This window comes from Canis aureus, chromosome 17 (assembly GCF_053574225.1).
Source record: "Canis aureus isolate CA01 chromosome 17, VMU_Caureus_v.1.0, whole genome shotgun sequence".
Taxonomy (NCBI): Eukaryota; Metazoa; Chordata; class Mammalia; order Carnivora; family Canidae; genus Canis; species Canis aureus.
This window is the reverse complement of record NC_135627.1, coordinates 10,408,324-10,435,307: the sequence shown is the minus strand read 5'-3', so window position 1 is coordinate 10,435,307 and position 26,984 is coordinate 10,408,324. Positions and strand designations below refer to the sequence as shown.

Sequence of the window (26,984 nt, the reverse complement as noted above, 5' to 3'; positions counted from 1 at the left end):
TTTTAGAAATAATTTTTCACAATTAAAAAAGTGGTCTCTAGATGTCATTAAATTATTTAAGAATCAGGGATACCTGGGTAGCTCAGTGGTTGAGCATCTGCCTCTGGCTCAGGGCATGATCCCAGGGTCCTGCATCGGGAGGGAGTCTGTTTCTCCCTCTGTCTATATCTGCCTATCTCTCTGTGTCTCTCATGAGTAATTAAAATCTTTTAAAAATATTTAAGAATCAACTATTAACAAAATGAGTCAATTGATAAGAAGTACTATTCCCAAACTCTAGTATGATATGTAGGGTGCTAGAAGATGCTTGTTTAATCACTAAACCTACCTGCTCCTGACTTGGTATCTTTAGTGTAGGTGGTCACACCTCAGTTTCTAGTACAGAAATTATTGTGTTATCTGTTTCAATTTCCTTCCTGCCCTCTCCTTGGTATTACTGAGATGACTTCCTTATTTACAATCTTCTGAATCTGTGCTTGCTCATCCTTAGCAGGAAACAGACTAAACACAACTTGAGAAAGGAGAGAAAATGAGAGGTGGATAGGAAAATAACAAGCTCAAAAGAGTAAGAGCAGGGGCTGGGGGTGGGGGTTACCTTGGCAACATGACATGGTGGGGAAGTCACTCAGTCTGAGAGTTACGAAAATGAAGCAGGCAACACAGTGGCCAAAGAAACACTTCAGAAGTAGATAATGAATCAGCTTCAGTCAAAGTCAGGTAATTAAGCAATTGATATCAATTTTCATGTTTACAAAAGGCCCCATCTGAGGTTCACCTCTACCTTGAATGGTGATCTGCATCTGAGTGGGCTGCTTACCTCTGCAAGATAGAACTCATCGTACTGCCTTCTGAAGCTTTCTCCTTTGTGGTAGTTGCTTGCAGCCACTATCACATCCACAGTCACCATGCTCAGAATGAACATGTGGAAAACTGATGACCGCATCATTTGCTGAGGAGGCAAAACAGATAGACTCTTAACAAAAGCCACTGTGGGAAATTACCCCCATTTTATGGAGATGAAAACTGAGGCTCTGCGAAGTAAAATAACCTTCCCACTGTCACACAAATATTGCAGGTGGAGTTGCAATTTAACCCCAACACTACTGCCTACTCTGGGGTGAAATAATCAACCATCCAAAAATTGACTATTATTGTGATTGCTGACATGTATTCAATGCTTATGATGTTCCAGGCCATACTTTAAGTATGTTATTTATTTATCTTTTTTAATCTTCACCATAGCTCTACACAGCAGGATGTATTGCTCACTTTTTCCAGTGAGTTCAGAGATTAAGTCATTTGTCCAAGATCACACAGCAAGGACACAATAGAAGGAGGCTCCAGATCCAAGTCTGTTTAAAGTCCATTCTGGGATCCACCACCCATGGTGGGGTATACAATGTATAAAAGGAGAGAGAGTACAGGCTGAAGGCCTTGGGCAGCAAAAAAAAGAGAGAGAAGCTAACCTACTGAAAGGACCTGAGCACATAACAACAAACCACGAAATCACATCCCTTGGTGCTAACTGCCCAGAGACTAGCACCATCACATGTTGAGGCCTTTTTTCTTCTCGGCACATAGGAGCACCCATCCTCACACTTGATCTGACCTGAGAATTCTTCAATTTTTGCAGTGAAAAGCACCTGACTAAAGCAGAACCTGGGGATGGGAAAAGAGAAACAGGGTTGCCTCTTCTGAGCTGCTGTCATATGCATCTACGCATGTAACTGCACATGGCCCTCAGTACCCGGCACTTATTAAGGATGTGGGCTCAGAGCCAAATTGCACGGAGTAGAGATTCCAACACATACAGATTCTGCAGTCCTGGGAAAGTTAGCTAAGCCTCTGTGAGCCTCCGTTTTCTCATCAGTAAAGTAGAGATAACAATGGCCACTCCAAAGGTGTCATCATTTTAAATGAGTCAATTTTTGTAAAATGTGTAGAACAGTGCTTGCATATTATAAGTGTTCTATAAAGATTGCAATTGTAATAAAAATAAATGCAATTTTGTGATCAGGCATATTTTTTTCTGTCCAGGAAGGGGAAATTAATTGCCCAAGGTCAAAGAATTAATTATGTTGTATATCTGACTGAGTCCAGAACCAAGGGAGATAAATAAAAGTGATAAGATCTAATAATTTGGGAGATGTCAGAGCTATTGGAAAAGCAAATATTTAGTAAGGTTCTGTGTCACTGTGGCTATGGAGGTATTACATTTACGTGCCTTTGACCTTATTTTATAGGTAATACAAAATCAAATTCCAGGACTGCCAATCAACATATTTAAATGCAAATCAATTTGTGTGCAGGAACCACTGACCTTCATAACACAGATAAGCAAATCAGTTGGCAAGTTTCTATACTTATTAGAATTTTTATTGTTATTTGGTCATTCTTGAATTGTGAGAGTTACATTCCATAATGATTATTCCTTTTCTATACTCTTTTCCACATAATGTTCTATTAAAAACATTTCAAATGCTTTTTACTTTATCTGCATGACAGAAAAACCACAACTCTCTCTATTTTCCTTGGCTGTGGATTTGTGTCTTAAGTAAACTGTTATTACTGAAAGATCCAAACAAAGCTTTTAGCCATGGCTGTCAAAAAACTTTTAAATTGGTTTTGTAACTGTCACAGCTTCACTTTGGTGCTGTCATTATAATTAGGTTGTTTTTTGTCTGGATGTCTATGTGTCCCTGTTGGTACAGAGTCATTAAAATAATCACTTACAATGGATTTTGATACACTATAATCACCATTTCTTAGCTGACTTTATCCAAAGTAATAACTTTCAAATATCAAATAAGAATTAAGGTGATCAGTATGTGTAGTAGCTAAATCTGAATATGAGGCCTAGAACTCTAGCTTTGAAGTGAGAGCTGGTGACATGGTCTACTTCAGCTCAACTCAATCTAAGTGATGTTGGCTGGCTGTCAGTTTCTTTAATGTGGAGGGCTAAAAATGTTACATTTAGACCCATGCTTATCTGTAGGACATTACAAATTTATACCCTTTAATTTTTTATTTTCTTATAAGAATTAATGTAAAGGGAAATGTTAAAGTTGAGTCAGTTCCATAAAATACTATATAACTTGAGATTTTTCAGAATTATTTAACATGGATGTGGATATATATATACCTATAAACACACATATGCATGTATATATATATATTTTATACACATATGTATATATTTCTATATATAATATAAAACTCTGAATCTTGCATACATATTCAACTTTTTAAGGTTCCCTTCAATTGCAATGTCACTTTGGTTTGTATCTTTAAAAAAATCAGACAAGTTTTACATATATTTTTAGTTTGGCTTTGATCCAAGAAATAACAATTGTATTTGACAGTGGGAATTACCAAAATACAAATAAAAGACTATAGCAGAACCATCTCCAAGGCGGCAGTATCTGTCAGGAATGATCAGGAGACTTACTACTCAAAGTGTGGTCCCTGAATCAGGAGTTTCCTGGGAATATATTAGAAATGCAGGTTCTCAGGCCCTATCTCTGAGACCTACTGAATCAGAATCTGCATTTTTAACAAGGTCACTGATAAATTAATGTGCATATTAAAGTGTGAGAGGCTATGTTGTAGTGGATACTCCTTGAATGGTAGTTTAAACTGGGTGACCTACAAATTTTTTCAGAAATTCACAATTTCATGACTCTAAAAGTCTATAATCACTGAACAGATTAGAACAATACCTGTTGGAATATTATGGTAATATGTTAGGATATATCATCACAAAATTAATGCTTATCTTCCCCCACTCTCCCAGATTAAAACCCAGATAAACTAGGTTCATGAAGACAAAAGTATGTGTTGACTCTTCAGTCATTGTTGGGTGGGGGGAGGATTATGAAGGCCACCCCAGACTCTTTCATAAGGTTTAGGAATGCAGGTACTGTCTAGAATCTTGAAAAGGCAAGAAAAAAGTTTCTTCCCTATATCTCCAGAAGTAATACAGCCTTCCTGATATATTCATTTTAGCCAGCTGAAACGCATTTTGGAGTTCTGACCTACAGAACTATATGTAATGTATTGTTGTAAGTCAATAAGTTTGTGGTAATGTGTTACAGCTGAATAGGAATCTAATACAAATATTGTTTGTGATTTTGACATATATCAGTTCAAAACATCTCCTATGAAACCTGACTGTATACAAGCTTCAGTACTACAAAATTCTACCTTTTGGGTTCCACCCAACGTGATATGCCAGTAGGAGTCTCTGTAAATTTTCTAATTACAAATGTAAACTCATTAGGACAACCAAGGTTTGCATCTTACTTTGTTTCAGAATGTGTGATGAGACAATGGGTCTGCAGCATGATACTGAGCCCTACCTCAGCAGAAAAAACGAGAAAGGTCCCTTTTCTTTATATTATTTCTGAGTCCTACCATGAAAGGAATGTTCTCAAGAGACTGTGGAGTCTACACCAAATATGGATAGGGATCCTCACTCAATTTAAATTGACAGTAAGACATATTATCAAAATAAGAGCTACTATTTGAGTGCTTGGTTTGTGACAAGTTTCATTCCAAGCATATTGCGTGCTGATATAAAAATTTCATTTAATGAACAACCCTGCATGATAGATATTTTGTTATCCCCTTTCACATATGGAAAAAAGACAAGGTAAGGACAAGTGGACTTAGAGTTAGAAAGAGTTAAGAAGTAGTCGAACTAAAGTAGTTTTGAGTCCAAAGTAGGAGCTCTCTTGCCTTCTAACAGGCAGTCAAAATGTGTCTGATGCTATTCTATGTATTAAAGAAAAGGGAACAGCAGCTCCTTCATTAAGTGTTTGTGAGTAGATAGAGGGAACAAGTTTGTGAAGCTTGTATTTGAAAGCTGAAGATGATCTGTTCTTTACAGAGGGGGTAAGATCTCCCGGGTGGGAAAAAAAATCTCAACTTTGAAGATAGGCTGAGCTGAATTCGAATATGGACTCTGTGCATGATTTAACCTCCTTGTCACTCAGTTTTCATATATGAGAAAGGGATGTCAAAGCACCTACACCTCTAGGTTGCAACATGAATATAAAGAGTCTAGCCCAAAGCTGGCATCTTGCACTCAGGACTCTTATTATTATTATTACTACAATATTTGAGAACACTCTAAGCATTTAAAGGTAGAGATATCATCAGTTGCTTGTGAGGAAGGTAAGGAGGTACAACAGGAGAAATCACACGGAAGAGATAACCATCTTGAGAGGGACCGTGAGGGTGTATAGATTTTTGGGAAGATCCTATGCTACCCCATTTTTAGCTTGAGTGCTTTATATGAGCTATTTTTATTAATTGGTTCAGTAATTTTGCCTTTAAGATAGTGCCTTAAAGATTCTGAAGACTCTGCAGGCAAACATCCAACAAATCAAAACTGTGGCCTTGGAGGGCACAATGAGGATAAATTAGGATAATGAATAGTACGGCTCAGAGATTAAATCTTTCTTTAAATTGTTAATTGAGAGAATAAAATATCCTACCTTGGTAAACAAGTTTCATGCGCTGAAGATTGTATCATCCATGTACTAAAAACTGTGTTTTAATTAGACCTCAACATAAACATATTTGGAGAATGATGCAATTACAAGATGATATTCTCAGAAACCATCTTGCATATGCAGCCATGAGCATCAGAACAAGAACATAATGTAAAAGACCAAGTATGTAAAACCTAAAATAAATCTCTCATGTGTAACTGGAGCATTTTTTATTTCCTGCATTTAGAAGACATCTGGGTATACGTTACTTCTACAATCAATATATAAAATAATGCTGTCTGATATAGAGAATCGAGTTAAAAAAGCAAATATATTTATATCAAGACTGAAAACAGAACCAATAGATGTCCTTGGAAACTCTGCCTTTCCCATCTGCCTGCCCCTGGAGATCCAGAGGGGAGAAAGAAATCCACAAGTGGTTTCCCTCAAAGGTACTGAGATTCTGTGATACCCTTGAATAGGTCAAGTCCTGACTGGACTGCTCTCTTTCCTGGGCAGTAAGCTGGATGGCTTCCCAAAGATGGAAAACAAATTGTAGAAAGAAGGAAGAGGAGGTTAGTGACATGCCCTTCCACTCTGACTCTGGACTTAGCCACGTGACTTGTTTTGGTAGCAAGACAATAGCAGAGATAATGTGAACAGAGACACAGAAAATAGTTGTGGGTTGAGACTTCTTAAAGCTCCTGGAGCCATCACACTGACATTCCAGGCAGGCTTGCCACATGATGCCCATGGGCCCTGTAATCCCTTTTACCCCAAGAGTCAGCCATGCCCCAGAAGCAGAGGCTAGCTGATGAGCTAGCTAAGGATGCTGGCTGACTGCACATACAAGACAAGCCCGGCCATGATCAGTGGAGACCAGCTCAACTAGCCGCTGAGCCACAAATTCACGAGCAAAAATTAGTCTCTGTTTTATAAGCTGTTAAGTTTTAGGGGTGACTTGTTGCTTAACCAATACACCCACCAAGCCTGTTTTCTCACCCTGGGCACAGAGCAAAATGATATTGCTTAGCCTATAAGCACTGAAATGGGACAATTTTAAGTGTTTCTTCTCACCGGAATGAAAATGGAAGTGGTGTGTCATTCTAAAAGGGGCAATTAAGAAAGGGCATGCCTTCTCCAAGATTTCTCTCTCTTCCCCTCTCTAGTGACCTTGGAAACTAGGTACTGCAGATGAGATCATCAAAAATTTTACTACACACACACACACACACACACACACACACACACATATCTCTCTGATTGAAGGTGGTGGGGAAACACAGTTGGCCCCATCTGTGGTGTGCTGGAGCTGCAAATGTGTACATCTCTCCCTAACTTCATGTTCAATGTCATGTTGTTAACTAGAGATTGGCCATAGTGGGAAAGCCATGTTAATTGGCAAATGTTACCAGTCAGGACTCTCCTACTTCAAGATGGTTACTAAACATTTTAAACTTTTGCAAGCACACCACTGCCCCACACCCAGCTGTCCCAGCTCTCTGGTATCTTCCTGTTACTCTAGCCTGGATGAAATATATATATATATATATCTCATCTCATTCTGATACTTACAGACCCATCATTCCCCACAATGCCAAGGACACTCACATAGACCTTCTCACTCTTGATGCTAATTTTTTAGGTGTATTAATGCAAAGTATGTAAAAAAAATTAGGACATTGAAGTTCAAGTAATATAATCTTTTTGTTGTTGTTGTTAGAGGGAGGAGGAGGAGGGGCACAGAGAGGGGGAGAGAGAGAATCTCCAGTAGGGTCCGTGCCCCATGCAGAGCCCAATGCGGGGCTCAATTTCACAATTGAGATCATGCCCTAAGCCAAAAATCACAAGTAGGATGCTTAACCGACTGAGCCACTCAGGTGCCCTTTAAGTAATATCATCTTCTATTTGCATATTCCAAGGACCTGCACCATTTATCCCTGGACACAAAAGGACCCAGAGTGATGACTGCCTTAGGAGGCCAGTGTACATATTCCAGCAATAAGCGTCCTTTAGTGACCGTCCCTTCCTCACAGCCCTCTGATTCTGACTTACAGTCAATTATAAGTGAAATGCCAGAGTGCAAGCGCTAACATTTTCTACATTCTCACTAGCACTCCACAGGTCATAGAGTTACAAGCTAGTCTCACCAGATTTTGACAAAAGGTGTTTCCTTAACCTGAGTTATCAGTATTGTGAATTCTTCTTAGTCTTCATGAGTACTTTAATGAAAAGTCAGGAAGGTCCAAACCAAGGCTGCTAGACAGGGAACACTTAAACTATGATGATATTAAGGTCTTTGGACACTTCAATTGACATTCCCAAAGCTAATTAAAATTTCTATATGTAGAATCACTTCGGATTTACTTCTATATGTTTATTTTTATTTTTAGTATTAAATGGTGGGCAGGTGAACATAAAACATTTTTTTTAATTCAAGAGGGAAATCACAAAAAAAGAGGGAAATAAATTAAAAAATGAAGTTAAATGGCAGTCATTTTAAACAAATTGTAGATCTGACACAATAAAGGACTGAGGTTGTTACATTTGATGAATGTAGAGTTAAGCAAGAATTTTTGAGTATCTCAAAGTGGGAGATTCATTTTGAGATACTTAAATTATTTAAGAAAGAGAGAAAAACAAATTTGAGGGATTGAAAAAAAATATGCAAGAACTATGCCAACTAGGAAATGACAAGTATTTTTGTACTCTATGCAAACCTGTTGTCAGCCGTAGGGCATGGTGGGGGTCACACTGCTCCTCCAAACCCTTCATCCACGCTAATTGTGCTGAACGCTGAGAAAAAAATACCTAGCGATTTCAAACCATGGCTAGAGACTTGAAGGACGGCTGCATATTTAACCTCAGAAATCAGATTTGGAAGAGAAGCAAAGTATCCTTCATTTTTTCCAAAGGTGACAATGTAACAAATATCTGATGGAAATTTGTCTCCAAAGACTATATTACAAATGCCTGGCATAAGTTAGTAAATGTCTCCTGATTAATATAAATGTTAATATCAAAGAGTCATGAGACTTATGCAAACTGGAAGGTGTAAATATGCAACAATATAGGAATTTAGTTTGGGATAACCTGAAACGCAAAGACTTTTAAGATGTTCTGAGTATTTCTTTCTTCCAGAGAGGCTTAAAAATCAAAGACACAAAACCATTTAATCAACAAAAATAGTATTAATTTTATCTTATTTTTTTATTTTTTATGTCTGGTCTCTATTCTAAAAATTATTATTATTTGAAATACATATATATTCTATTTATATATATATATACAAACATGTTGAATATTTAAATATATATGTAATATTTATAATTGAAAATTTATACAATCAGCTCCTCTCTTTAGTTAATTTAGCCCTAACTGGTTTCAAGACTGTTAACAGGTCTCTTTCAATTAACTTTTTAACTACCTTCTTACACCTTTTGTTTATGCTCTTTGCCTTTAGCTATTTTATTCTTCCTATTCTTAATTCTCATTCCAGGTTCTTATAGAATACTATTTATTCCTTTTAATCCCCCAGAACTTTTCCTCCTGTACAACGGGAGGGTAAGAATTTGTGCTGCTGTGTGTGAGATTGTGTAGTTCTGTACATGAAAGCATGTATATGTGTACACTTAGATATAATCCCCCAAACATCTGCCAAGTGTTTATCAAGTGAAAGCAATAATGGAAGCAACTGGAAGTAGGGAGGAAAGTGACCAAACTGAGCTGAGGAGTCAGAGATCACTGTATTGAGGCAGTTTTGTTTGACCTGATTTGAATCTTTCTGATTCAAAGAAACCAAAAAGAATGAATTCATGACAGAATTGTGGACAAGTCAGTTTTTGGGGGGGACCTGATGGTGCCTCATAGTTTCTGGAGAGGCTGGAAAAGCCTGGTTTCTGCAAGGGAATGGGTCAGGGAGAGGTATGTTTGGTTTTCAAGAAGAGAGGGGCGTTGTGCTCATGACAAGTGGGCGCATGCCTGTTGGACTCTTACAGATGCTCCTAAGAAGGAGAAACAGGGCTGGAACAAGGCTGTGATGTCACAGGACCACATATAGGCATAAGCCTGGGCTCCCTACAAGTGTACAGAGTAGTCTGAGACAGGGAACAGTTAGAGGAGTGTGTTCACAGTAATGACAGTAATTTCTATGACCTTGTGACCACTGCATCCCACACACCACATTAGACATTTTATGTACATCATTTCCAATCCTTACAAACCCCTGAGGGATTTTATTATCCCCATTTTTCAAGTCAGCAAACCAAGGCTCTGAGAGATTTAGCAAATCATCCCAGGTACTCCAGGGTCAGTCTCAGCTGAGCCATACCATCTTGCTGTCTTGGTCTGCAAACATAGCAGAGACCTGGTTGTGGATGGAAGCTACAGTCTCTTGGGTTCAATCAGTTCTTGAGATTGTTTGCCAGTTTCTGAGAAGGTTCATTAAGAAGACAGATGTCTGAAAAGTGCCTCAGATGTCACTTTATCACTTGAAACACACATATCGCACAGTCCACCTCCCCCAATCTTTGCCTTCATTGGAAATTTTCTCAAAGAGCATTAAAACACTAGAGTAATAATTTTGCCACCGTTTGACCTACTTATGGTAAGAGCCTATTATCTCTGTTCTTTACAGATGGAGGCACACGATGTTACCAGAGCAAAACTGAGCTCGAGCATGCCAGGTCTCATGCATACTTTCATTTTCTTGTCAGTGACTTTCTTCACGGTAATAAATCACTGGGTGTGTTTTGGAAGATGGCTCAACTGTGCAGCCAAATCTGTCAATCGTCAAGAGATGAAAACTCCTACCTGAGAGGCAGGAGAGAAACTGCTTGTCACAGTGGCAGCTGAGGACCGAGGTTCCAATTTAACAGAACTTTCTACCATGCATTAGAGTTACCTCTTTGTAAAGCTGTTGCTTATGCTAAAACAGAGTTTAAACAGCTAAGTAGCTGGTTGATGTTAAAAGACTCAACTATACCTTTTCACTTTTCTGAGATGCACATGAAGAACACATTGAAGAAACTTTCTAGATAGTTTCGGTAACACCGCATAACAGAACCACACTATTGCCTTAAGAGGGTAGAGGTGTAAAACGTGCATTCAGATGCCATTAGAAGTATCTTTCTAATACTTCAGTGTCTTCTCAGATAGAAGTGATCTGCCCTTTAGAACTGCATGGAACTTCTGAAAATTGTTTGAAAAAAAATCAACACATAAATGGGTGTATCTATGGAATGAATAAGCAATCTACAGAAAATGTAAGTGGCCTATGAATCTAGACAAAAAAAATGCTCAATGTTCACAGACTAATCGGGGAGATCTAAATTTAATGTGATATCTTCACACCATCAGGTGTAAAAGTCTGATAGTAACAGCTGTGGACAAGGATGCTAAATACTGAGAATTCTTACAAGTTGCCACTAGGGGTAAAAAGTGGCACTAGAAACTGGGGAGCCATGATGCAATGTCTCAGAAAGTCTAAGGTTGTTTCTCTATTCCAACAAGTGCTCTCTGAACTACATAGGCTCAAATACTTCTCACATATGTGCACAAAAAGATATGGACAGGCAGTGGCCTCGAATTTGTGCAAGAGTGAAACAATAAAAACCAGCCTCAGTGGACATCCATCAATAGGAGAATGAATAAATGGACGAACAAATTGTGGTATATTTTTATAGGAGGATGATACACCTTGTGGAAATGAAGTAGTTAAAAAATACGAGGTAGACTGCATGGGTCAAGTCCCCAGTCAGTAACCAGCTGTGTGACCTTCACCAATTACTTAAGTTCTCTGGGTCTCCATCTCATGTGTTCCACAGAGGTCACAGCAGCATCTACATCCGTGGCATTGCTATAAACATGAAATCATTTAATACCTCGAACACACAGTGTGGCTGACACATAGGGAGAGGTCCATAAATGGGAGCTGTTATTATTTCTAATGGTGGATACATAGGTAATCTTCCCATCTGTGTCCCTACGTTACTTCCTAATATTTTTAATGCAAGGAAGTGACTGAATATTATCCTGTGAAATGGTTCTGATTTACAAACTATTCACTTGTAAACATATGGAAACAAGGTGGTGTTTTTTCAAAGAAATTATCCTATGGAGAGTGATTTGAACTCCAGGTCAGACCATAATGGTCTGTGGGCCCTTAAAAGATTTCCCAAGTCCTGCAAAACTTAAAAGTTTAATAGGAAACCTACCCCTGAATAATAACTCCTGAAGTCAAGTCCCACTACTCATATGGCCAAAAAGTTATGTCCCTCCTCCACCTGTTCCATGAAGCTCACAGGGGTGTTGAGGAGTGGCTCTTGTAGGCAGAGACTAGGCAAAATACTCAGAAGCCATCAAGAAGGGAAAATAACTTTGGGTTCCTCCTGTAGGAATACTTTGCTTAAGTGGACTGGCTGCTTCCTTTCCATTCCCATGATCAGCTGCCTCTGGCCTATCTCCCATTTTGGGAAACCAAAAGTCTCCCAGCTTCCAACCCATCTTTGCATATTTTCTTGGTGAGTCTCTAGAGCTCTTGAATGAGAGGTCACAAAACTCAGCTGCAAACAGACACATTTGTACACTGTGCAAGAAACAGAATAAGGTCAGTCTTCAAGGAGAAAAACAGATAGATGCACAGACCAAACAAGATGAGAAACTATGTGTCTTCCCAGAGAGAGAGAGACAAAGACAAAGAAGGCAGAGCTGCCTGGCAGATCTGACTAGATGCAAAGGCTCCCTGTGAGCATAAGATCCATTCTTTGCAACCAATTCTTGAGTAGGACATAAATTCTCACTTATTCCTCACAGCAGAGGAAGGAGGCACTATTCCTATTTTGCAGAAATATGCCCACGATCATACTAATAAATAGCAGAACCGAAATATGTCTGTCTCCAGAGCCTACTCTCAAAGAGACTACAACAGGGTGATTTATTCTCCCTCAGGAACAATGCTGTACTGGGTGTTACTTCATGGAGTGAAGGAAAGGTGTCTGTAGCTGGGGAGACAAGGGTGAGAGGGAAGGGGGTCAGAAGCCACGTGCTGGAGGCAGTTGTAGCACAAAAATAAAAGGAAACCGGGTCTTGGGCTTGGCTAATCCCTATTCTCAGGCTTTTTCTTGTCACTTCCACCCATCTTGTTCCCATAATAAGGACCAATGGCAGGAAGGAGCGGGACCCCAGAATGAAGAGCATATTAGCAGTGCACAGAGAAGTAAAGAAAGAAGCAAAAAGACACTCTAGACAGGGCCGAGGCAGAGAGGGGGTGTTTTAGGGGTATAGGAGATTCATTTATTTGTCCTTAGCTTAGGAATGAATTTATAAAGAATTGCATAGATTTCCTTAGTAAACGTGGTATGAATTTCATTAATAACTGGCTAAACATGAAAAACACCCTAGCAAAATTAAGTTAATGAAGTTTACACTAAGTTAATCAACTAAACATTTTAACAAATGTTACCATAGGCCTCACCACTCATAACCTAGATAGTCTTGCTCTGAACTAGTGGTTTTGCAATTAAATTTAAGAGCATATGCCTTTTCATTTATTATGAAACCAGAAAAGACCACCCTAAGGATGCCAAATTGAATCCTTTCCCTGCATGTCTATATAGGACTCTTGTTATGGTTATAATTATAGCTATGATTACACTTAAAAATTCGTGTCTCAGAACACAGAGTGGAATTTGTAGAGTTTCTAGTTGCAGACCAAAGGTGCCTAGTTTTTCTTCTACAAATGGCTCTATAGTGTCTAATATTCTGCAGAAGAGTAAGAAGACCTCTAAGTTTCCTAACTCATTTGATAGCTCCATAATCAATATATGCAAAGAGGAAGTGGAGATACTATGATTGTAACATTGGAAATGAGGTAAAATATGTGTGTGTGTGTGTGTGTGTGTGTGTGTGCAGCAATGTAGGGAAATGATAAAAAAAAAAAAAACATCCTGTTGCTCAGATCCTATCACTGCTCAGTGGAATATTTATTTCTGCAATGTAAAAAAAGTATATATACACACATACATATATACATGCATATATATTTTTACACTGCAGAAATACATAGTACATTTACATATACACATATATTTATCTTTTAGATACATGCATAAATACATACAGAGAGAGAAAAATACATCAAATACCCAGAATCACAGAAACATCAGTCCACCACATATTTAGTTTATCAGTAAGAGGGAGATTAAGCCACATCAGTCAATCTTATTTTATTAAATTAATTTCTTATGGTTGGCAGAAAAGACATGTAGATGTTTGTACCAATAAATTAGACTAGGATACAGAAAACAGAATAGAAAGTAAAAATATAAGAAGTAATACCAATGAAGAAAGTAAGCAAATCAAAGCAATGTCACCTGAAACAAGGACAGAGATGATTTTTAAATGCCCTTCACTTACAAAGGCATTCAAGCCAATCTCCATTTATTTTGAGTTGGTGGTTTTAAAATTTTGAAATTTTGAAAACATAAAATTTATGGAAAGACTATTTTGAAACAATTGAAATTTATGCATGACTTACTATTATACTATCTTTGTGAACTAATGTTATATTGTAATGTATTTCATGGATTACCTATTTTATCAAAGCAGTAAGATATATGGGTTTTTGGGTAAAATATTCTGTTTTAAACCTGGGGTCAAATTTTAAAACGAAACAGTAGGATATATGGGTTTTTGGGTAAAATATTCTGTTTTAAACCTGGGGTCAAATTTTAAAACGAAGCAGTAGGATATATGGGTTTTTGGGTAAAATATTGTTTTAAACCTGAGGTCAAATTTTAAAACGAAGTTCCACTCTCAGGACAAAATCAACAGTTCCTTTAATACCCAAATGGGGACTCTGGGTGACCAGTTTGCCAACTCTCAAATATTTATTGATACCTAATTTTTCTGATTTATTTCAATGATGGCAAAATTATTAAGTCAATTTAATTACAGCTATTCATACGTTTCATTCCAATAAATTCCACCTTTTTTTGTTAAGATAGGAATTGGCTCTGGTTCTTTTCAACTGTTATTCCTGACCGAATCTTCTTTTCTAAATTTTGATCTATTTATTTCATATGCTGGAAAGATAAAAAAAAAATTCAGAAGGCTGAGGGAAATAACAGAAGTCAGGCTAGGATCTGTCAAGGCTCTGCCACCATATTGGAAAAAAGACACGCTAGCAAAAGCATCCAATGTTATCCAGCTATGACGGGTATTTTCTACAAACTCCCTATGTACTGCTTGTTTTAGACTTAGAAATAAATTCTTGTATAGAAATAATGTTATTGTCATCATCCACTCAATTTCTGGTTGCTAGAAAGAAGACCAAGAGGACAGATGGAGCTGCTTCTAAATGAGAAGCCCAATGAATACTTGCACAAGCCAAGAAGGTTCTACATCCTTCTTTCACTTTTTCTATTGTTTGGTAAACACCAACTGAGCCTCTTCCATGTGTCAGGAATACTTCTGGCAGTGATCACGACCATTGTCGCTCCTATTGCCATGGAGTTTCCTCTAAACAGACTTTAAATAATGAATTATACTATTTTAATTTATTTTATTAAAGTTATTATAAACACAAAAGATCCCTGGGTGGCTCAGCGATTTAGCACCTGCCTTCGGCCCAGGGCGTGATGCTGGAGTCTTGGGATTGAGTCCCCACATCAGGCTCTCTGCATGGAGCCTGCTTCTCCCTCTGCCTGTGTCTCTGCTTCTCTCTCTCTCTCTGTGTCTCTCATGAATAAATAAATAAAATCTTTAAAAAGAATAAAAAATAAACACAAAAGAATGGGAAATATACAACCAGGGTAGCTGATAATCTTCTTTGAGGATGAGGAAGGCTTCCTTACGGAAGTGACTTTTGAGCTGAATTCTGAGTGGGAGAGGAAGTGTTCTAGAAAGAAGAAACATGAAAAAATGACAGTGCCTCGTGGAAGCAGAAATGCTGGTTTATAAGAGATATACAGTGTAAATGCAGGAGTAATGGGTCTTAGAAAACCTGGTTCTTACTGTTAACCTCCAGGTTACCTCTGGGAGAGGATGAGGGAGGATAAATTGGGAGGAATTAAAGTAAATACTTATTTTTAAATGTTATTTCTATAGTTTAATACATATTTTAGGAGAATGTGATGTCACATTTTGCTCATTTTAAAAAACAGAAGTGATACATTCTACTGTTTGTTCTTGAGGGTGAGAGATCATTATAGTTCTAGACAGAAGTGAGCAGATGATTCATATAAAATCTCCTTGTTACCTAGTTTTAGATGGCATTAGTCATTAGTAAAAGCCAACGAGCATTCCATGCTATTTTATTTTAAATATTTTTCTTTACTTAATTCTTTTTCTTTCTCTTTTAATTAACTGATGAATGGTTAATCAATTTTTCACTAAGACATGGAAATGTACTCTCTCTCTCTATTCATAGTTCATGCCCACTGCAAACAGATTGATCCCTTAGCCATTCCACTTTGCATTTGTACTCCTTCAAATGGGCTCTTCTGGAAAGCTTGATTTAGGGCCAAACATGGAAAGCTGAGTTAAATGGAACTATCTTCATGCTGAAATGTCAGACTTTATTTACCTTCATTTCAAACCATATGTATCATCATCCATGAAATTTATCAAGCATGCTGCCATAGTCACAAAAGTGTCTAATATGCAGGTCTCTTGGATGCCACATTGCATACTTCTAGCCTAACATCTACCCACCTCTCCACTGAACTTTATTTTCCTATATCCCTGTACGGTTCTGTCTCCTCATTGCACTCCCCTGGCCATTTATCTCTTGTCATCTCAAATCTGTGATAAAGAGGTTAACTTGCTTTCTAATTCCAGACTGCAACCCTGAGGCATCTATTCACAAGCATCTAATACATTTATTAAAGATTTTTTCTATTTATTCATTTGAGAGAAAAAGAGTGAGAGCATGAGCAGAGGGTAAGGTCAGAGGAAGAGGGAGAAGCAAATTCCCCACTGAGCAGGGGGCTCCACTCGAGGCTTCATCCCAGGACCCTGAGATCATGACCTGAGCAAAAGGCAGACATTTAACTGACTGAGCCACCCAGGTGCCTATTAAATGAATACATTTAAAGCAATGTATTCAGGGCCCCAGTAAGACTGATTTGATACTCATAGCTGGCCTGATTTTTTCTATTACAAACTTATTTCCTTGATACATATTTTTCCACTGGATAAAGCACAGGATTAGGAACCAGAAGACCCAGGTATAGGTTCTAGCTTCTCCATTTGGTTGAGATGCAACTTTAGGAGCTCACCCAGACCTTCTGGATCTCCAACTCCACATCTATGAAGGCTGAGGGGGAGCATGCCTGTCTCTCTCCATCACTGGGCTATACCGAGTGAGGGCCTTCCCTGACCTCTCAGAGAAGAAGTAAGGACTCCAAAATGTATATTCCCATAGCATCCTGCATTACTTCTTTAAAATCCTCATTAATTTTGTAATTGCTAGTTCGATGCTGGTTTTTCTCCACCCACCCTGAAGGACCCTTCAGTAAGCTCTGTAAGGGCAGAAGGGCTTTGTTTGTTTTGTTCTGGGCTCTCTTAGTATCAGCAAATATCAGATGACGGATTACTGAGTAACTTAAATGAAAGTGCTTTTTAGGCAAGAAGCTACAATTGCTGTCATTCTTTCTACTGTCAGTAGCAACGGTGATACTATGGGTAATTTTAAGAGTTAATTATTAGCACTGTCACTATCCAATATAAAACAGAAAGAGAGCCACAAAATAACATTAGATATCATCAATATTCTTGTAAACTCTTCTTCTTTTCCTTTCCATTCTTTTAACTGATAGAAACAAGTAACTATATGATTAAGTGGCCATATGAACGTACCCCCCCCAGTAATGGTTCAGAGTAAAATATTTTGCTTCTTATGTATCAATCCTTGAAATGCACCCTGAGCCCTCACCTAGAGAACGACCCTAAAGAAAGAAGGAAGGCATGTTCTTATCCTGAAACAGATGACAAAGCCTTCCCAAATTATGGGAAGGGATATAAAGAACAATAAAATCAGCCCTTAATGAGAAGAGGATTTGTAACTGAAAATCAGAGTGTGAAGAAAATAAAATTATCTGAGAGGGTCAGTTCTCAGTCCCCATGATGGCATGGCTTGACTTTTCACCCTTAAAGAATATGGAAATGGACAGAGTGAAAATGCAGTGGGGCAATAGGGATGCTGCTTCTGGAAAAGTGACATGGCTTTGAATAAGTATTACTAATATTTAGGGGCAGGCACGGGGCACAAAGCAAGAGAAGGTGTCAGTGTAGTCCACCAAAGAAAAAAAAGAGTTTATTGGGCTTTAAGTAGAGCTGAGGGAAGAATATAAGTCCAAAAAAGTCCACTGGCCCGAAACCCGATGGGACAATCCCTGATCACTTCCCAGGACCAATGCGCAATCCCATGACTTTGTATTTGCTGCAGGTGTGCTTGGTAAGGAAGCATCTTTATTATGTCATATTGTTCAGACAGCTTGCAGATGCAGAACAGACTACCTATTAAAGATGTGCTCTCCCAGGTACTTGGTAAGGTACTTAATTAAGTGAATTATGATTGTGACTGCCCCCCCCTTAAATAATTCAGGCCTTTGTGGAAGACTACTTTTATGACATTTAATATGACAACAAAATTCTTCACTGATTTAACAGTTGGCATGCCATTTTTACTTGTGTGCCTTCATGCACTTGAAATTGACCAGATCTTTGCTGCATGTCTAAAAAAAGTAAAAGGTAGGTCCTGGGAATACGGGATGGAGTAAAATATTGTCCCTGACTCCTGGACCATAAATTTAGACAGACCTAGAGTTTGGAGAGCGGTGGATTTCCTTGTATAAAATAAATTTTTAAAAATTTTAAATTAAAAATGATATTGTACTGCACCTGGAGGCAGGCTGGGGCGCGTCCCTGGGGCTTGTTGACATCCACAGCTACCAGCTGCCATCCGCCGGCAGCGTCTTCATGAAACATCTTCAAGACAAAGAGGGAGATGAGTCAGAGACACTTAATAAGGAACATCGAGAACTCCTACTTTATGTCTCCAGCTTTTACAGTCTTCATGCTATCAAAAATTTGTCTTTTTATGGATTTATATTTAGAACATGAGTCATTCCAATTATGTTCATTTGAAGACCAAAAACTTAAGTGAATAATAATCATAACAAGAATAATGGCAATTGCTAGCCTGCATTTATTGAGCACTTGCTATGCATCAGGTCCTTTCTGCTTTACATGTGCTTTGCATATAATTGCCCAAATATTCTTCTCAACAAGACTTTAAAGGAGGTATTTTATCCTTATTATGTTGGTGATTGATTATTACATATCAGACCTGGAAAAAAAAATGAAAATTAGAATTCTAAAGCATTATTTCTGGTGTGTTTTTAACCAGGAGTGGTACATTTTTATCATTATTTAGTGGACATTCCTCACTGAGCCAACAGAAAAGTATTCTCAGGATAAATTATATAAGAAGTGTGCATGTGGCACAAGGAAAAAGACTGGTGTTATTCTAATGGTAGGAGATTGACATATCACGTAGTAGACTCTGTGAAATTATTTTAATTGGGCCAACTTAATCTGCTCAGCAAAAATTTTTTTAAGATTTTATTTATTTATGAGAGAGAGAGAGAGAGAGAGAATGAGAGAGGCAGAGACATAGGTAGAGGGAGAAGCAGGCTCCATGCAGGAAGCCTGATGTGGGATTCAATCTCAGGACTCCGGGATCACGCCCTGAGCCAAAGACAGTGCTAAACTACTGAGCCACCCAGGCATCCCATAAATTTTATGTACATATTTATGAAGGCAAAAGTAGCTTTTTTTTGTCTTAAAATATATGTGGATGAAATTCAGAATGATATAGGATACTAAAATCTGATATTCATTGAATTGGATAACTGCATTGTTGGGTGCCTGGATTATTATTTTACTACATACTCTACCCACCTCAAAAATTAGTCATCCATCAGTATTACACTAGTATATTTTCATTCCAATTCCTTAGGGGTTTGTGTGTGTAGGGGGAGGGGTGAGTTGGTAGTAAGATAAGGTGAAATTAAGGATTTTTTTTTAATTTTTCTAAGACACTAACTGTAAGCTAGCTTTATTCCTGTCCAAGGCCATAATTTCATACACATAAGTAAACATTTTCTTTGCCATACTTATTCACGTCCTCATATTAGTCTGTGTTCAAAAGGGTAATTATTGATGGAAAATATGGGATGATGCAAAAATCCCATACCTAGAATTCCTGGGAAGAGAGGTAGTAGATCATTTGAAGAAAGAGAACTTGCCTTCAATAAAATAAGTGAGGTGATGAGGGACAAGTGCCAAAATTCACAGACCATAATATGTATTTTTTTATTTAGAAAACATTTTTTAGTATTTAAATTGAGAGTTCTCAACAATGCTACCTACAAAAATCCATTCAAAAATGGTATATCAGATGTTTATGTGTCCTAGAATCAATACCTTTCAAAGATTGCACTAAGGGCTCCTTGCTAAGTATGCTACTTATTTCATACTTTCAAACATATACAGAGAGCACCTATTATATGGCATCCTACAAAATACTCTTACACATCTGCTCAATTTAATTATCCCATGAAGCATTATCCTGATTTATTTTTACATTATTCTGTGCTCACCCCAACTGTAGCTCCCATCTGTCCATATACCATGTAAATATTTTTAAATGACAAAATAGAGGTACACATTTACCCATAGATTCTTTGATCAAAGATGCCAATTACAAATTGTTTTATTCAGGTGCCCACACGCAGGATTCTAATTCCCTTTAGAATGAATTTTGACAGGTATTCTTAGTGGTAGAATCAAGCACATCCCCATGAATAGGCTCATTCTGAGAATCCATACACTGGTTGAAATGCAAACCTTTTCAAGTGTCTTTTAAAGTTCCTGTCAAAATTCTGTGTGTCTCCTTAAGGAGAAATGACAAAAGCATCCCTGTCAGTCACTAGCTACAAATCTTCTGGACATGCATCCTATACTTTCTCATCATAGTACAGAGGATCCCTGGGGCATATATTTGCTTTGATCAGTAGCAGACTAATTTTCTCTGTCAAATTATTTTTTCCAGTTGACCAAAATCAAATGAATCAATTTAATTGTTAGTAAAAGTGTTCTCTCAAGGTCATTCCTTTGTATAAAATGAAGTGAAGGAAATGCAGAAATGTTCAATGCCCAGTTTCTCTTTAGTCCTCTGAATTACAAGACAGCATTTAGATTGGTTAATGTCATGGTTTATGTGAGGTAGACAACAGGATAGTCAAAGCCAGGACTATCCTCAGGGCTCAAATCCTGAGCTGCCAGTTGTCCCTCCACATTCCTTGATAGGACCCTACTGGACCATAATCAGTACATAAAGTTAAATCTGCATTGATTGCCAGAGCCTGCCCTGAGTCTCATATCAGCATACCTAACATAAACGTAGACTCTGTGGCCCTAAAGTTTAACAATCCTTTCAGTTCTTCTCCAGGCAAAGTGGAATCCCCACCGTGAGTCAGTGTGGATGGGAAGACCACATGCCTGGTGACAAATGTCTGTGGGGAAGTATCTAAGGAGTGAGAATAAAGGTCTGCGCTAGAAAGATGTTGAGTCCAGGACGTCTTCTACTAGCACGTCTGTGCATCCCAACATCTAGCTCTGGGGCAATCCCCCTACACACTTGTGGCATGGGCAGTCCTATGGTTGAGTGATGCAGGTGCCATTGTATCACAGATGCGTGAGTATCTTGGCCTTTAACCCGATATATAACTGAGCAGGTGGCGACAGTGACCCACGGCTAATAATTATGCAGGCAAGAAAGCCACTCTCGCCACCGGAGCTCAGGTAAACTGATGATGACTGCTCTGAAATTTTCCACTTCACTTTCTCTTTGTTTTCCTGTTACATGTTGTATTAGGAACTCCACAAGTCCTTTGGCATTAATTTTTTTCTGTAATTTGTTTCTATGCTGTGAGTCAAAGGCGGGTTGCTTTGTTATTATTACTATTATTTTTTAAAAACCCACCCAGTTCTCATCACTGGTTCTCTTTTGCCTCTGAACAGTCCATATCAGAGACAATTCCTTTTAAACTGCCTAAGATATCAGAAAGCCTTTGACTTATCTGATTAATATGTATAATCTTCTCTCTAAACACACAGCCCTCTTGGAAAATCCATAGACCTCAAGACACCAACAAGTTCCACCAAGCCTGGGACCCTCCTAGCTCGTGGTGAAGATAACACAGAACAATTGCAAATGTGCCACCTGCTGAAGAATGGCCAGAAATGACTCCATTTCTGAAAAACCATGTGCTTTGCAATATAACCCCATCACTGTTTTATTTCCTTAATGCTTTATCTGTTTTATTACAAGTAGAAACTAATGATTTAGTGTTTTAAGCTATTCAACTAGAGGCCCTTGGGCCCAGAGTTCTCTCAGATTTTACAAATGTAACAAAATCACAGGAGACGATGCCCCCCTCCTTTCCCCAGACACAAAAGCCTCTGGGCCACTTGTCTGGTGGCTGGCAACCGGCTGGGCGGGGCCTGTTGCCAGGCAGCCCAAGTGCTGTTCTGTGGCAGGAGCTTCAGTTGCCTAGCAACTGGATCATCAGCCACAGCATTTTTCTTAATGAAGGTTTTTCATGATTCTCTGTGTGATTACCTCTGCTGAATACCTAGACGCATTACCTCTGAATTACCAACTTATTCCTCCTGATTAAGTATAATTTTGCATCAAAACCATTTTGCACAACTTTGTTGAAAGTCCCCTTCACATTTCACTTTCTATTAGAACTGCTGGCTGATTTGGTGGAGCTTCCAAACACTACTTTTACAGCTGTGGCTTTATAAATAAGAGTTACTTAATAAGCATGATGTGGTTTTAAAAACATTTTAGGTCATCTCTCAGGAACATTGAACATAAATTCTGTGCTGAGTTCATAGATCTATGCTCCATTTAGTTCTCAAAGTCTAAAGCAGAAGACACACCTTCCAGAGGTTGTCACCTGACTTAAAAGACATGCCAGAATGGATCTGGAATTTTATTATTTCTCATAGTTCACTAGATGAGATGACAGAAGAAATAAAAACTAGATGTGTTTTTTTTAACACGTCATCTGTGACATAACTTACATAACTTAAAAAACTCTCATAAAAGGTTGAATAGGTGCTTGCCAAAATTGAATAATATTAATGCTATTTCATCTATCATGAGCTGGCTAGACAATTCAAATCTTCACAACACCATAAAGATGCTGCATAGGGCTTTTTCAAATATTAGCATGTTTAATAGCATTTTAGCATTTAGTTAACAAAAGTTCAATTTGAAGATTTTCAGGGTAAAATTTTTGCCTTGGATCTTTCACAAATATCTTTGTCAACAGACTACTATTTATGAAGTTACATTAAAATATTTACAAAGTTATATTACATTTCACTTAAAAATGAATATTAAAATAATAGTCACAAGCATTAAAATTATTTCATTCTTGATTTCAGGAATTTTTTTCTCTCTCACTTATAAAGATTAAAACTAGACTAAGATATATAAACCTACCTTTCCTCTTTCTAAACACAGAAACAGAACCTCCCCCCCAAAACAAACTCAAAACAAAACCAAAATTAAAAACAAAGACATGGGATCTGGACTGCCCTCCTATGTAACAACTGCCCTGATACTTATAATTAAATTCTAGGGAAATCTCAATTACTTGGAAGCATTAGGGCCACCCTTCCGAATGTGTAGTGATTCCTCAAAAATCACAGGTATGCATTATGGAGTCTTCTTCATGATTTACTATATCGTGATGAGTTCGTGCTGAATGAAATATACTTTCTCTTTTTTTTAAGATTTATTTTTATTTATATATGATAGAGAGAGAGAGAGAGGCAGAGACACAGGCAGAGGGAGAAGCAGGCCCCATGCCAGGAGCCCAACACAGGACTCGATCCCGGGACTCCAGGATCGCGCCCTGGGCCAAAGGCAGGCGCGAAACCGCTGAGCCACCCAGGGATCCCCCTGAAATATACTTTCTATTCCAAAAATAATTCTAATCCTATACATAAAGGCCATTATATTGTTTTTCAGTTACATGAATAAGTATTTATAAAAATGGGAAATTCTACAGTTTCCATTTTTATCTGCAAGCCTTTTAAAGACTTAAAAAGGCCAAATCAAATCAAAAGTACGTAGCAAATGTGGTGACAATCTTGGTTTTTATCAAATCTACCCTATCACTCAGAAAGGCTAACTTGATTGTTTTGGCCTTAGGCCCTTGCACCAGCATTTCTCAATACCTCCCTCTGCGGGTATAATTGTAGAAGGCCTTTCTCAGAGGGCATTCCCAAGTTCTATCAAGGCCTTTTGAGGGTTAGGCCTGATATGACTGTCTTCTGATGGGAAAGAACATCATCTTCCCATATGGTACCTGCGTCGTGGCCGTTGACGTAGTATTGCTTCTCGATCCCCACATTTGTTGAAACTGCACCCTGATTTCTGCAAATGTTTCAATGATGACAGCGATAAATACATTCTGAAAGAAAATCACAAACCACGTTTACTCAAGACTGGGGATGAGGAAGCTGTGCGCAATAGAAAGGAAACAAGAGATCTGCAGAGACTGCCAGAAAACACAGATTTTATTAGGAGGAGCTTCTGCAGTACCTTAACGAGCCAGGCCAGGAAGAAGATAAGAGTGATGAAGTAGAAGTAGGAGCGCCAGCGGGGAAAGCTGTCAATAGCTCTGTACATGAGGAACACCCAGCCTTCCTGGGACGCGGCCTCATAGACGGTGAAGATGCTGGTGCCTGTCGGGACACAGGAGAGCAGACTGAGTTACAGGAGACTCTGCAAATGGGGCAACGCTTCTCAGAAAAACAATCACTATTCATCCATGCTCATTTTCTCAATGACAAAAACTCTTTTAAAGGGACAAAAATCATATGCAAAATTTAGTGTTCTCATTCTTAGGATTTTTGATAAAGTTGTTTCTGACTTAAAAAAAAAGTTGTTTCTGACTTCAAGCCAGGGCAATTTCACGAGCAATAAAAGAACTTTATGTTCTATCTTTAGCTGTTAAATGCATCTAAGAGCTTGGAAAAGGAAACGAACATTCAAACCAAGCTATAATAAAAAATAATGCATACAGTCTAAGCTTGCCACTGGGGCTTAACACTTTGAGTGTGCTGAAAGCCCTTGGTATAGTTTTAGCCAGAATGAAATAAATTTGAGACTGGGTTTTGTTTGAGGTGACTTTCCCATAGGGACACTAAAGTTCCTTAGGCTCCAAAAATTAATATGACGGAGCCTGTCTTCAGATTCTATGGTGTTTACTGAACACTGAAACATAAGACAGTAAATCATTCAATAGCACTTTGTATTGTCTGGGAGAACTGTCTCATTGAAAATGCTACTACTGATGACAGAAAGAAAGAAAAGCAAAATATATGCAGACAGATTTTTTATATAGTTCAGAGAACCTAAAATGCCAGTCAGGAGAAAGACAGTTGTTCAATTCCTATGACATTATGAGGGATAGGTTATTATTTCCCCATTTTATAGATGGGAAAATTTAAGCATATATAAGTAATTTATCTAAAAATATACAGATAATAATAGGGGAAGTAGAATTAACCCAGCCATTCTGGAAAGAGGCCCTGCATATTTAACTATGATGATATCTTGTCTCCTAGACATCATTTCTGTGGTTTGTTTTTCCCATCTGTAAAATGGGTAAATAATATCTCACAGAGCTGTAAAGATTAAATAATTTCATTTCTGTAAAGCATTGACACAGAGTACTGAAAAAATTTTAAGTACTATTATTGTAAAAAATGAAAATATTTGCTTAATGTTATTTTGTGAGGGAAAACATAAATCAAAAGTATAGTGCTGAATTAAAGTTGTTTGCAAGAGAAATATGATACATATTGTTATTCACAAAACTATAAACATTCACACTGCAATAGATTCCATTGCTATTAAGGGGTCATTACAGGATATAAAACTAATATCCACCTATCTATGTTCTAATCACACAGAAATTAATATTGTGAAAATGTCCATGCTACCCAGGGCAATTTACACATTTAATGCAATCCCTTTCAAAATACCATGGATTTTCTTCAGAGAGTTGGAACAAATTATCTTAAGATTTGTGTGGAATCAGAAGAGACCTTGAATAGCCAGGGGAATATTAAAAAATTAAACCATAGCTGGGGGCATCACAATGCCAGATTTCAGGTTGTAGTACAAAGCTGTGGTCATCAAGACAGTGTGGTACTGGCACAAAAACAGACACATAGATCAATGGAACAGAATAGAGAATCCAGAAGTGGACCTTCAACTTTATGGACAACTAATATTTGACAAAGCGGGAAAGACTATCCACTGGAAAAAAAGACAGTCTCTTCAATAAATGGTGCTGGGAAAATTGGACATCCACATGCAGAAGAATGAAACTAGACCATTCTCTTACACCATACACAAAGATAAACTTAAAATGGATGAAAGATCTAAATGTGAACAAGATTCCATCAAAATCCTAGAGGAGAACACAGGCAACACCCTTTTTGAACTTGGCCACAGTAACTTCTTGTAAGATACATTCATGAAGGCAAGAGAAACAAAAGCAAAAATGAATTATTGGGACTTTATCAAGATAAGAAGCTTCTGCACAGCAAAAGAAACAGTCAACAAAACTAAAAGACAACCTACAGAATGGGAGAAGATACCTGCAAACGACGTATCAGATAAAGGGCTAGTTTCCAAGATCTATAAAGAACTTATTAAACTCAACAGCAAAGAAACAAACAATCCAATCATGAAATGGGCAAAAGACATGAACAGAAATCTCACAGAGGAAGACATAGACATGGCCAACAAGCACATGAGAAAATGCTCCACATCACTTGCCGTCAGGGAAATACAAATCAAAACCACAATGAGATACCACCTCACACCAGTGAGAATGGGGAAAATTAACAAGGCAGGAAACAACAAATGTTGGAGAGGATGCGGAGAAAGGGGAACCCTCCTGCACTGTTGGTGGGAATGTGAACTGGTGCAGCCACTCTGGAAACTGTGTGGAGGTTCCTCAAAGAGTTAAAAATAGACCTGCCCTACGACCCAGCAATTGCCCTGCTGGGGATTTACCCCAAAGATACAGATGTAGTGAAACACCGGGACACCTGCACCCCGATGTTTATAGCAGCAATGTCCACAATAGCTGAACTGTGGAAGGAGCCTTGGTGTCCATCGAAAGATGAATGGATAAAGAAGCTGTGGTTTATGTATACAATTGAATATTACTCAGCCATTAGAAATGACAAATACCCACTATTTGCTTTGACATGGAGGGACCTGGAGGGTATTATATGCTGAATGAAATAAGTCATCGGAAAAGGACAAACATTATATTATCTCATTCATTTGGGGAATATAAAAATTAGTGAAAGGGAATA

General features: G+C 38.1%; 1 protein-coding gene across 6 annotated transcripts in view; it reads right to left on the bottom strand.

Moving 5' to 3' along the window:
• NALCN (sodium leak channel, non-selective) overlaps window positions 1–26,984 on the bottom strand; it is a 318,959-nt gene that overhangs the window by 174,053 nt on the left and 117,922 nt on the right. For all 6 annotated transcript variants that reach the window (XM_077855055.1, XM_077855051.1, XM_077855050.1 and 3 more), the window contains 4 exons: window positions 24,187–24,329; window positions 23,951–24,055; window positions 18,399–18,485; window positions 818–949 (listed from right to left, as the gene is read on the bottom strand). In XM_077855055.1, the coding sequence (XP_077711181.1) occupies window positions 818–949; window positions 18,399–18,485; window positions 23,951–24,055; window positions 24,187–24,329 (467 nt within the window). The remainder of the gene's footprint in view (window positions 1–817; window positions 950–18,398; window positions 18,486–23,950; window positions 24,056–24,186; window positions 24,330–26,984) is intronic.